General features: G+C 38.4%; 1 protein-coding gene across 11 annotated transcripts in view; it reads left to right on the top strand.

Annotated features, from left to right (window-relative positions):
* The window catches only part of senp6a (SUMO specific peptidase 6a), a 160,230-nt gene that overhangs the window by 129,600 nt on the left and 17,976 nt on the right, over nt 1–12,654 (top strand). For 9 of the 11 annotated variants that reach the window (XM_072581154.1, XM_072581152.1, XM_072581156.1 and 6 more), the window contains 3 exons: nt 3,681–3,803; nt 8,026–8,118; nt 11,542–11,933. In XM_072581154.1, coding sequence (XP_072437255.1) covers nt 3,681–3,803; nt 8,026–8,118; nt 11,542–11,933 — 608 coding nt within the window. The remainder of the gene's footprint in view (nt 1–3,680; nt 3,804–8,025; nt 8,119–11,541; nt 11,934–12,654) is intronic. The other 2 variants (XM_072581155.1, XM_072581153.1) reach the window with 2 other exon arrangements.

Genomic DNA, 12,654 nt, shown 5'->3' with positions numbered 1-12,654 from the left:
TTAACTGCGTTCTGGGCAATTTGTGACAAGCTAATTCTGGATAATGCTGGACCAGTCAGTTATGCCCACATTTCCATGAATTAATTTTTAAAAATGTTTGAAGCCCATTATGTCGTTGTCAGTCTCGAGCACTTATCGACTGTAATCCTGTTTCCCAGCACTTAGCCTGTAATCTTCTAGGCAGTGTCATTTCAAGTATTTATCTAAATATAGGTTTGTGTGTGTGTGTGTGTGTAGGCATTAGTACATGTGGGTATTTAAATACATATAGTATTTTTGAGCATGCAGAAAAGAAATTGATCCTGTCTACATTATATGCAAGAGCACTTTATAGTTGAAATGCATAAAAACTTCAGATAGAACACATTGTGAATTCAGAATAACAGAATTTTGAAACTAACAATGACAAAAGTTACTTTTTTTAGATTATATTAGATTCCCTACAGTGCAGCAACAGGCCCTTCGGCCCAACAAGTCCACACCAACCCTCCGAAGAGCAACCCACCCAGACCTATTCCCCTACATTTACCCCTTCTCCTAACACTACGGGCAATTTAGGATGGCCAATTCACCTAACCTGCACATTTTTGGACTGTGGGAGGAAACCGGAGCACCCGGAGGAAACCCACGCAGACACTGGGAGAATGTGCAAACTTCTCACACACAGTTGTTTAAGGCAGGAATTGAACCCAGGTCTGTGGTGCTGTGAGGCAGCAGTGCTAACCACTATGCCACCGTGCCGCCCAAAAGTTGTTGTAAAATAGATTTTAAATCAATATTGGAATACTATTTCATTAAGACCGATTAGGTATTTAATGGTAATAGATAAGGTGAATAGTTTAAATTAACAATATTAAAAGTGTAATGGATTTTGGTTCGATGAACTTGAGTAGCATAATGAGCTGTGTTGTGCAAAATGACAGGCTTCACCCAAAATACCTTTAGTAAGAATCAGCGCACACAGCATTCGAGGTAATGATTGGATACGGGCAATTGGTAGGAATAAAGAGAGTATTTGTAGAGCATCAGGATATAATGAGTGGTGCTCTACAACTGCCTGAGCTTTTCATCATATATGTTAACTTTGAAAGAATCCAGTTGTAAATCCAAATTTACAAAAGAGATAAAGTTCAGAGTAACACTAAGTCTTGTAGATAGTACCAGAAATGTGGCAGATGCAGTTCAACATAAGAGTGCAATATCATTCATATTGGGTCTTGAGAAATACAAACCAGAATATTTTTATAATGGTGAAATACTAGAAATTGTTGAGGCACAAAACTGTTCATGTATACAGATTGCTGCAAGTTCGTGCACAGATAGAAACTGTAATCAAAAAGGCAAGTGGAATGTTGGTTTGAAGATTGAACAAAACCAGCTTACTAGCTTAAAGATCTACTTTCTGTTTGTGTTCTGAATGGCCTATCCTTAGCTTGAGTTTTAAATTCTTGTGTCCTCTGCCCATTCCATTGATTTATCTCCCATCTTGAAGCTACGTTTAAGGAATTTTTTGTTGGATACCTTTTCAATGTCTGACTGCAATGTAAGTTGATCCATAAGTTGTTGGTATATCACAAACCTCAGCACAATACCTGTGCTCCAAAACAAGTGCTGAAGCATCTACTACTACAGTTCATTGCAGCCTCCACCCATGCACAAAATCCCTGATGTTGCATTCTCTAATGATCATTGTTGGGGTATCCAGTACAGACTTGGGTCCTATATGGAGTGAGACACAGACCTGGTGTCAGAAGAATCAAGTTTAAAGTGGAAATTGATTATGCTATAATACTGAGTTACAAACAACTAATTTAGACACTAGATGAATTAAATATTGCCTCTTTTGGAACTAAGCTGAGGTAATGAGTATTTTATCATTGGTAAGCAGGTGTGATTAGGCATAGTATGCAGTTAGGCGTATAACTGGGTTAAGGTGTTGAGTGTGGAAGGAAGCCAACTCCAACCTAAGTTTAGCTGAGGTTGGACAATGTCTGGACAGTCAACCTGATCCGCCAGAGGGGATGGCGGTTTACATACGGCTGGAAACGTCAGATTGAACATATTTTCAGATTTAATTGTGGCTGGCTGCATTTCTGCAACCTCTGGAATAGGGACACATTGGAGCAGACACAGTTACCTTGACAACACATTTTCAGAAAGAGTAAGGGTACTTGATGCTACCTCCCTGTGATTGATACTGATTAAAATCCATAGCAAACAGAAATTCAGTCTTCCACAATTTATTCAGTATGGGATCCCCCTTTATTCCTGATGAAGGGCTTTTGCCCGAAACGTCGATTTCGAAGCTATTTGGATGTTGCCTGAACTGCTGTGCTCTTCCAGCACCACTAATCCAGAATCTGGTTTCCAGCATCTGCAGTCATTGTTTTTACTGATTTTTTTTCCCCCTCGTCATATCCCTATCCAAGCTTCCAGCCTGACAATGAATTAAAATTTCTTCCAAACGCCATTTAAATCCTTATTCAAAATATCTGATACTTGTCCATTCCGATGCATCATGTCTACTTTGCTTGAATAGTTTACCTATATGTAGTAGTACATAATTCATGCCACTGGGTGGCATTATCAGAAAACTTAATTGGTTTCATCCTTTTTATAACTGTTTCACGGCAGTGTTGCAGAAATTTTCTTGTTTTAACACAGCAAGTTGTTGGTATTGTGGAGTAACTATTAATTCTTTAGCAAATGAGACTTAAATAAAGAATTATATTTATAAAAAGAAAAGAATCTGCATTTTTAAAGTGACTTCCTCAGAACATGCTAAATGCTTTCCAGCTAATGAAGAAATGTTACTGTTAACTTTTAAGATTCCTGTTTACTTGCTTTTTTAAATGTATTGTTTCCTACTGTCAACACCAATTCCACATGTAACTTTTAAATTAATAACCTGATCTATCTTGGTCGTTAGGAAGTTGATTGGGGCACCAATTCAATGTCACAAACATTGTTCTTAGATCTTACATATCCATTTGAATAACCACAAAAGGTTCTGCATTGTTTTGATATCTCATGTCAAAAGCTTTACCTTTAATAATCATTCTTAATACTGGAACGTCAGTTTAGATTTACTATGCAGTTGCTGCTGTGAAACTTGAAATTGTGCATGTCAGTCTCTTGAGTGAATGTGTAAGTTATTGAAATCAGGAGAGTGTGACATGAAGGAAACTAAAATTTTAAATAACGTAAAGCAGTGTGCAAATGGCTTCAAGTTCCATCAAATTTCAATGATGGATTACTTCCACTGTTTGATTTGTCAGGAATTGTAGAAAGGTTCCATGCAAGATCTAAAGGACCTTCAACACCATCTGTGACTGCAGCGCCCTGATCCTAAGGAAGAAAGCAAAGAACATACAAATTTTCTTGCAGATATTTATTGATTAATTATTTCAATTATATCTGTGGAGGAGAACTGAAACTAGGAAAAAGGTGTAAGCTGTCTTCTGAAGATATTTGTTAAGTGTAGTTGTCAATTAACTATATATTGGTATAAGTTTTATGACTGTTGAGGTGATCTTTCACCATAAAGCATGGCAAGGCCTGAGTTAATTGTGCTATTTAGGTATTTGGCGGGAGGCCAGTCTACATTGATTTAGCATTGCTGTGACAAGTGAGGATTTTTTATTTGCCTTTTTCCTGATTGTTTCTTTTCAACTCTGCAGGTATTTAGTTCTTGAAAAGATCAAGCAGCAAGATGCAGATAGAGTGCACGTTTTCAGCTCCTTTTTTTACAAACGATTGAATCAACGAGAACGACGGAACATTCCGGAATCTGCCAATTTATCGTAAGCTCTCATAACTGAGAAACAACAGTTGTGTGACTTTCCTGTATTGGAGTGGGATGCATGAAAAGGGTTTTGTGTAAAATCCTATGTTCTTTCAAGGTTTTGAGGATGTCCCACTAAACCTCACTTGGAAATCAGTAAGGCTGATTGTGTTGAGGGAGTGTCATATTGGACCCTAACTTTTCAATGTTAACAGAAAATGCTGGTGAAAGTCAGCAGGATTGCCAACACCTGTGCAGAAAGAAACAAACTTGTACTAGACTTGATATTAACTCTGTTTCTTTTCCACATCAAATTAGTTTCTCTAGTGTTTTCTGATTTTATGTCAGATTTCCAGCATCCACAGTACTTTGCTTTAACTAATTATTGATGTGCCTTTCAAAATACTTTCAGTTCCATTTGAAGAACTTGTTTTTCCCTTTCCATATTGGATGAATGGCAATTTCTAAAATATCCTTTCCTGATACACCAACCTGTCCCAATATAGATGCACTTAATTTAGTACGCACCCTGTTTATTCATCTAAGGCTTGATAGCTAGGGTTTTTTGCTGGTCCACCTCCCAGTGGTTTTCTGTCCATTTGATTTATGCAATAGAACATCTTTGGCTGTCATGTGCAGAATCCCAGTTCATGTATTTTTGGAAGAAAGTTGATTTTTAATGATTTTCAAACCAGTTTTCCTATTATCTTGCACATTGAACAAAAAGGATATCGTAACCTAGTTAGTAACCCTTTCCCTCAGTAGCTTAATTTTATTTTGTTGGATTATCAATTAACTTCTAAGAGACTTGAGAACCACAGTTTGCTTTTATTTGTTCTTGTGATGTGGGCAATAACGGCTAGACCAGCATTTGTTGCCCATCTCTAATTGAGCTGGAGAAGATGGTGAGCAGCTGCCTTGAAGTGTTGCAGCCATTAGGGTAGAGGAACACACTCAATGCTGTTAGGTGATGAGTTGCAAGATTGCGACCCAGTGAAGGAATGGCGATATAGTTCGAAGTTGAAATGGTGTGGTGCTCCTGTGCATCTGCTGCTGTTGTCCCTTGTCTGTCTAGGTGGTCAGGGTGGGTTTATAAGGCCAAAGAACACTTAGTGACTTACTACGATGCATTTTGTTGACTGCATGGTGGAAGCAATGTGTATGTCAGTGGTGGAAGGAGTAAATGTAATGGCAATCAAGTGTGCTGCTTTGTCCTGGATGGTGTCAAGCCTGTTGAATGTTTTTGCAGCTGCCCACATCCATTCATGCTCCTGACTAGTGCCTTGTAGATGGTGGGCAGGCTTTGGGAAGTTAGGAGGTGAATTAGTCACCAGAAAAATGTTTAGCCTCTGAACTGCTGTTTTAGCCATAATATTTATATGCTTGGTTAATTTCATTACTGGTCAATGGCGACACCCAAAATGTTTATTGTGGGTGATTTGGTAATGTTGACTCCATTAAAACTCAAAGGTTGATAATCAGATTCTCACTTATTGAAGATGTTAATTACTTGTCACATGTATGGTGTTAATATTCCTTGTCACTTAGCAGCACAAGCCTGTATGTTGTCCAGGTCTCGCTGCATTTGAATATGGACTGCTTCATTATCTGATGAATCGCACGTGGTGCTGAACATTGTGCATTCATCAGTGAATATCTCTATTTCTGACTTTATAATGGAACAAAAGTAATTAATAAAGCAGATGAAGATAGTTGAGCTAATTAACCACCTTGGGGAACTTCTGTATGATATTCTGGAACTGAGATAGCTGATTTCCAAATACTGCAACTATCTTCCTTTGTGTTAGTCATGGCTCTTTTCCTTGGATTCCTATTGACTTCGGTTAAGCTGGTTCCTTGATAATATACTCTGATCGCTGCCTTAATATCAAGGGCGCCCATTCTCTCTTCGTCTCTGGAATTTAGATCTTACGTCTGTGTCTGGACCAAGGCTTTAATGAGGTCAGAAGCATCTGGCCCTGGGAGAACCAAAGTTGAATGTCTGCAAACAGGTCATTCTTTGCAAGTTCTGTATAAAAGCACTGTCGATGACCTCTTCCACTACATTCTTGATAGAATGTAGTTTGGTAGGGTAGTAATTGATTGACTGGGTTACATTTGTTCTACTTTGAGTGACCAGGACATATCTGAGCAATTTTCCACATTGCCAGTTAAGATGCCAGTATTGTAGTGTACTGAAGCAGCTTGACGACGAATGCGGCTAGTTCTAGAACACAGATCTTCAGTACTATTACCAAAATGATGTCAGGGTCTTTTCAGTATGCATTGTTTTTCAACTTTTTTAATATCATAAGGAGAGAATTAAATTGATTGAAGGCTAGCATTTGTGATGCTAGAGAGACCAGGAGGAGCCACAGTAGATTGTCCATTCAGCGCTTTTGGCTGAAGATGAATGCAAATATTTACCCTTGTCTTTTGCACAGGTGCTGGGTTCCCCCATCATTGTGGATAGGAACATTTGTTAAGCAATTGTTTAATTATCGAGCACCATAGATATGGCAGGACTGCAGCACTTTGATCAGATCCATTTGTTTGTTTTGTCGCTTCACCTGATTGACCCTTTATTTTTAAGCATCAATTGGTGCTACTTCTGGTAGTTCTTCTGCAGCTTTCATTGAAATAGGCTTGATTTCAAAGCTCTACAGTTCCTGCGATATCTATGGTTCTGCAAAATTAAACAACTAATTGTTCCATAAGTATTCCCATCCAAAATGATGGGGTATCCGTGCACCTGGCTTGATGGTAGTAGTAAAATTGAGGATTAAAGAGGCCACAGATTTACAAATTGAGGTAGAATGCAATTCTGCTGCAGCTGACTGCCTACAGCACCCCAACCCAGGGAAAAGACCTTGTCTATTTGCCCTATCTATGCCCCTCATGATTTTATAAACCGCCATAAGGTCACGCCTCAGTCTCCGAAGCTCCAGGGAAAACAGCCCCACTCTATTTAGCCTTTCCCTATAGTTAAAATGTTCCAATCCTGGCAACATCCTTGTAAGTCTTTTCTGGACCCTTTCAATCTTTGCAACATCCTTCCTATAGCAGGAAGAGCAGAATTACACATGCTATTCCAAAAGTGGCCTAACCAATGTCGTGTGCAGCCGCAACATGACCTAACTACTATACTCACTGCTCTGACCAATAAAGAAAAGCATACCAAATGCCACCTTCAATATCCTATCTACCTGCGACTCCACTTTCAAGGAACTATGAACCCCCGCTCCAAGGACTCTTTGTTCGGCATCACTCCCCAGGACTTTACCATTTAGCATATACTTCCTGCCCTGACTTGCCTTTCCAAAATGTAGCGTATCATATTTATCTAAATGAAACTCCATCTGCCACTCCTCAGCCCATTGGTCCATCTGATCAAGATCCTGGTGTACTCTGAGGTAACCTTTTTTGTCCACAACACCTCCAATTTTGGTGCGTTATCATGGACAATGTTCTCTGATCCTCTTATGTTCATGCATTCAATTTTTTTTTTCTATTTGAGTTATGCTGGAGGTGGTTCTGTTTCTACTTTGGTTTTACTTTTGAAAAGTTCTGCCTTGCTTTTACTTTTGTGCTGTAGTAATCCATTGTCCACCTAAACATGTTACAACTTATCCAAACTGTGGCTGCCTGTTTTCTGCTTTGCAGCATATCCAGTTTACCTTTCAACACACTCATTCCTCTTCCCGCTTTCTGTTTGCCGAACAACATTGGTTCCCTGAATTTCCCAATGTGTCTGATTTAAAGTTTTGTTTAATGCCAGAATCTTATCTACCGAAACAAAATCTTTCATCTTTGAATGTCCTCAAGCATTTTTCAGTTCTTTTTATCTTTCTACAATTATACTGCATCACGAGCAGAGATTTTGGTCACTTTGAATCGACACTTTGAAATACTTTAATGTTTTCTACATTTCAGAATACTTTCTGAAAACCTTTGTAAGTCTTTATTTTCAAACAAACACATGTTCAGTTGTCCTAACCCCTTTCTGTGGTTATGTTCCTTGATATTTTGTATGCTGAAGGTACCTCATAAATATTGTCACTCTGCCACGTGTTCTCAATTAGTTAACACTGTCCCAAGATTAAATTTGAATGATAATAGACTGTCATTTTAATTGGTGCCAATTAGTTCAATTTTCATATAGGCTGTACAGCAGAGAATGCTTTTTGTCGTGTGATTCTCTTTCATCTGTGACCTCAAGTCTTCTGATATCTACCACTTAGGTTACCACAACGACGTCATGCCAGAGTGAAAACATGGACAAGACACGTGGATATCTTTCAAAAGGATTTTATTTTTGTTCCTATTAATGAAACGTGAGTACTCTAGCAACCTGATTGTGTTAATTTATGTAGGATATCATAAATATTGGTCTTGCGAATTATTCAAGTGCTAAGGTTTGATGTCCTTTCCCCTTGAAGTGTGTTCAGTTATATTTGATCAGTTTCCAGGTTTTATATTAACCACTCTCCTAAGAGGACCACAGATAAAACAGAATATTTGTCTGATGGTTGATGTTGCTGGGGGTGTATCCATGGATCAAAAGAATAATAAAATGTAGAAACAAGTACTGAATTGTCACCAGTAATCTCTCTCATAAGGTTAGAACCTTATGTACAGTGCGAATGCTGAATTATAACAATAACAACAACTTGAATTGATGCGGCACCTTTTAATGTAGTATAACATCCCACAACGCTTTACAGAAGCTTAACCAGCCTGATTAATATTGACCCAAAAGCAACATTAGGACAGATGACAAAAAAGCTTGATCATACAATTTTAAGATGGGCCTTGTTGAGAAAGTCGGAGATTTTAGGAAAGGAAACTCAGTGCTTTGCTCCCCATCTGTGAATGAGAGAAGTAGGGAAAAAAAACTGATTTCTCTGTAAAGAATTTCCTCAACAAAAGTGCTCAATGTCCCTCCAGAACAATGATCTAATCAAAATGTGTCAGAATGCAATGACTGCAAGCTCCTGTATTGTTCCCGGTAAGACATTTACATGTCGCAAATCCAGCATTATAAAGGAAACAAGTTGGGCCATTACTTTGTTTATGGTTCAGAAGAATTTATGATGAACAAGGTTTTTATAAAATTCAGTTCAAAAGCAAGTTTTTCTGTTTAGTTCAAATGACCACAATGTTGAGTTTAGAAGCTAGTTTTCTTTTCCTCCTAGAAGTAGGAAATCTCTCAACATTAGTTTATAGTCCAACAGGTTTATTTGGAAGTACAAGCTTTCCTCATCCCTGATAACTATCTAGTAAATTTCCTATGCAGTAACTTGACAAATACAAAAGACTCTCTGGGCACTAGAGCAGAGAAGCTTTCAGGTAGCTAGTGGGGCAGGATCACAGGACACAGAATTTACAGTAAAAGTAAAAGTACAATTTCGTATGGCACTTTGAACTTTCAATATAAATTGTGTCCTGTGATCCTGCCCCACTAGCTACCTGGTGAAGGAGCAGCGCTCCGAAAGCTTGTACTTCCAAATAAATCTGTTGGACTATAACCTGATGTTCAATGATTTTTTAAGTTTGTCAAGCCCAATCCAACACCAGTACCTCCACATCACTCCGAGGGGTAGTTCTTGGAATAAACTACCTTGGCAGAAGAGTTTAATTTGAGAAATTTCTAGGCCATGGGTTTGGTTATGAATCTTCACATGAGGCTCTCAGATTTGTGAAAAAGCTTAAGTTGACGGATTTGGAAAAAAACCCATTGAATTCTCTTAAAGTCCACAGCAAGAAAACTGTCAAGTCAGTTAAGTGATGGGGAGGTTATGGCCTTAGTGGTATTATCACCAGACAATTAATCCAGCAACCCAGGTAATGTCTGGGGACATTAAATAAATGGCATTCAATAAATAACTGGAATTGGGAGTCCTACTGATGATTGTGAAATCATTGTTGATTGTCAGAAAAACCCATCTGGTTTACTGATCTTATTTAGGAAAGAGAATGCTGTCCTTATCTGGTCAGGCCTGCATATGACTTCAGACCCACAACAATGTAATTGACACTTAATTGCCCTCCGGGCAATAAAATGCTGGTCTAGCCAATGATGCCCATGTAGGAGAAAGTGGTACTCCAGCATCTGCAGTTCTCAGAGTTGAAAAATGTGGTGCTGGAAAAGCACAGCGGGCCAGGCAGCATCCGAGGAGCAGAAGAATAGACGTTCCTGAAGAAGGGCTTATGCCCGAAACATCGATTCTCCTGCTCCTCGGATGCTGCCTGGCCTGATGTGTTTTTACAGCACCACATTTTTCAACAATGATGCCCATGTCCCATGAATGAATTTTAAGAAAGTAGAAATCTAAAGAATTCAGATAAGGGGGTGATTTCTCTTTCTGGACTTGAGACTACATAATGAATAATGTTGGGGACAAATTGAACCTTATGTTTTGCTAAGTGTTTTGAGATAATTCTAGCAAAATTTTTAAATTCTTTTGTTTAATAAACTTTCATTCTGTTGTTAAAGACAGTCTCCAATCTAATGTGACTATGTTACCTTCCATAAAATTCCTACAGTGTGGAAACAGGCTATTTGGCCCATCAAGTCCACAATGGCCCTCCAAAGAGCTTCCCCCTCAGACCCACCCCATGATCCCCTAGCCTGCAAATTCCTAGAAACTTTGGGCAATTTAGCATGGTCAATCCATCTAACCTGCACACCTTTGGACTGTGGGAGGAATCTGAAGTATCCAGCGGAAACCCACGCAGACATGAGAATATGCAAACTCCACACAGTCACCCAAGGGTGGGATTGAACCTACCTCCCTGGCACTGAGGCTGCAGTGCTAACCACCGAGTAACTGTGTTGCTATTACTTCTTGGTGACTAACTGCCAGATTAACCAACTAAACAAATAAAATAAACATATGTTCTGTCAAGCCAGATTTTATCCTAGGTTCTGACTTGCCTAGTAGTATCATCAATTTAGATCATAAGGATATCCATGAACACTTCTAAATGGCTGTTATTAATGCCTGATCCAAAGCAAAGTTTTAACTGATCAATCAAGTATTGCAGATATTATAACTTGGTCTAATCCTGCCCTCAGCCAAAATCTGCATGTGATGTTTCAACTGAATAGCAACTAGGAGTTGGGATCCTTATTTTTTCTCTCAGCACCCTTCATGATTTTGAACATTTGCATCAAATCTTGCCTCGCTCCCTCTGTTTTACTTCAAGGCAAATGTTCCCCATTTTCCTGCTTCCTCCACATAACTGAAGTTCCTCGTCCTTGATAACTATCTCGTAAGTTTCCTATGCAGTAACTTGACAAATACAGAAGATTCTATGTGCACTAAAGTAGAGGAAACTGTGAAGCAACCCAATTAAGTTGCGAGGAGGTTTTGAAAGAGTGACTGTGTTTTCTAGATCGTGATTCAAGGATGAAAGGCGGAATGAGGGAAGACTTGTTGAAGCATGGAACGGTTAAGGCAAGGAGTGCCCAAGCTAAAGACCGTTGCATCCATTTGTTGAGACCAGTGATTTCTACTATAGCCACATGTGCTCAAATTTATAGAAATCTAGAATAGGACCCTAATTTTTACTGTCTGTTACTTAATAATTTACTGAGTCATCTGAAAACAGACCAGTTTATGAAAATATAACTCAGAAGTTTTCTAAGCTTTCATTGTGGCATAATTAACCTAACCTAGAAAACTGAGTGAAGTGCCTTTGTTCTTTAGGAATGAATCAAGATATTAATGTAAAATCCTTTTTCTTTGCTTTAGGGCTCATTGGTTTTTGGCTGTGATTTGTTTTCCTGGCCTTTGCACTGAACCAAATTCTAAGTCACAGGAAAATGAAGAAATGCAAATCAACAACTCCGTACTAGAGGAAAGCAACAGTAACTGGCCATCATTGCCAGGGGAGACTGATGGTTTAGTAGACAACTTGACTGCAGCAAATGTGCTGAGAAAATCCCCTGACACTACAGACAAAATCCCTGAACTTAGTGCTGGCAATATCTGTGAGTGTGTGGAATTTGATAAACTACATACAAGAAGATGTTTGTTAGCAACTAATAAATTCCTGAGTAATGTTAATCAACTGGATACTGAATCTGAAGATGACCAAAACTCAAACCAGAAGGCACAAAATGTTGCGGAAGGTAAACAGCTAGGTAGTTGTTAACATTTATTTTTGATCTACTCGACAAGTTTTCCTTTTGGATCTTTTGTACAAAAGAACCTGAAAGTCAAAATTTAAGTAAACTTTACAAGTTGCCATTTGAGATCGGTACCCCTGCCAAATTGTCATTTCAGAATTTGTTTCACTGATTTCATAATTAATGACAACTTTACACTCCTTGGTTCTCACTTGTTTGGATTTTAATTAGCATTAGTTGGTTCTGATATTGCTACACATTATTTTCAATAATATATGCAGAAATGAGTTTTCATCCATTCTTGACACTTAATTTTATCATTTTGATTCACCACTTTCGCAAATATTTGATTCACAGATATTTTAAGTTTTTTCTGGGGGGAGGCAGAAATATGCTTTCTAGTGTGGATTTCCCCACTGTGGGTTTTCCACTTTCCCATCATTTTACACCCTTGGAAATCATTTGGGTAACATTCAGTTGGTATCAAATGTGAAGGTGTTTTGATTATATTGCAAGTTTATTTCAGAGATTTCATAGAAAATTATGGTTCCTTTAATCTGAAACATCATTTAGAAATGAAGGGGCTATGAAATGTCATAAGTTTTCGAGATGGGTTATAGTTTTGTACTATGTGAATGCTCTGGGTACTTTACAAATAAAAGGTACATCAGTTCATGTTTTCTGCACACAGCATTTGTCTAACTGTGATACCAGCACTGTTGGTCTGCTAAAAGCT

The sequence above is a fragment of the Chiloscyllium punctatum genome, chromosome 11 (assembly GCF_047496795.1).
Source record: "Chiloscyllium punctatum isolate Juve2018m chromosome 11, sChiPun1.3, whole genome shotgun sequence".
NCBI lineage: Eukaryota > Metazoa > Chordata > Chondrichthyes > Orectolobiformes > Hemiscylliidae > Chiloscyllium > Chiloscyllium punctatum.
The sequence above is the reverse complement of the archived record's forward strand: the minus strand, read 5'-3'. Positions and strand labels throughout refer to the sequence as shown.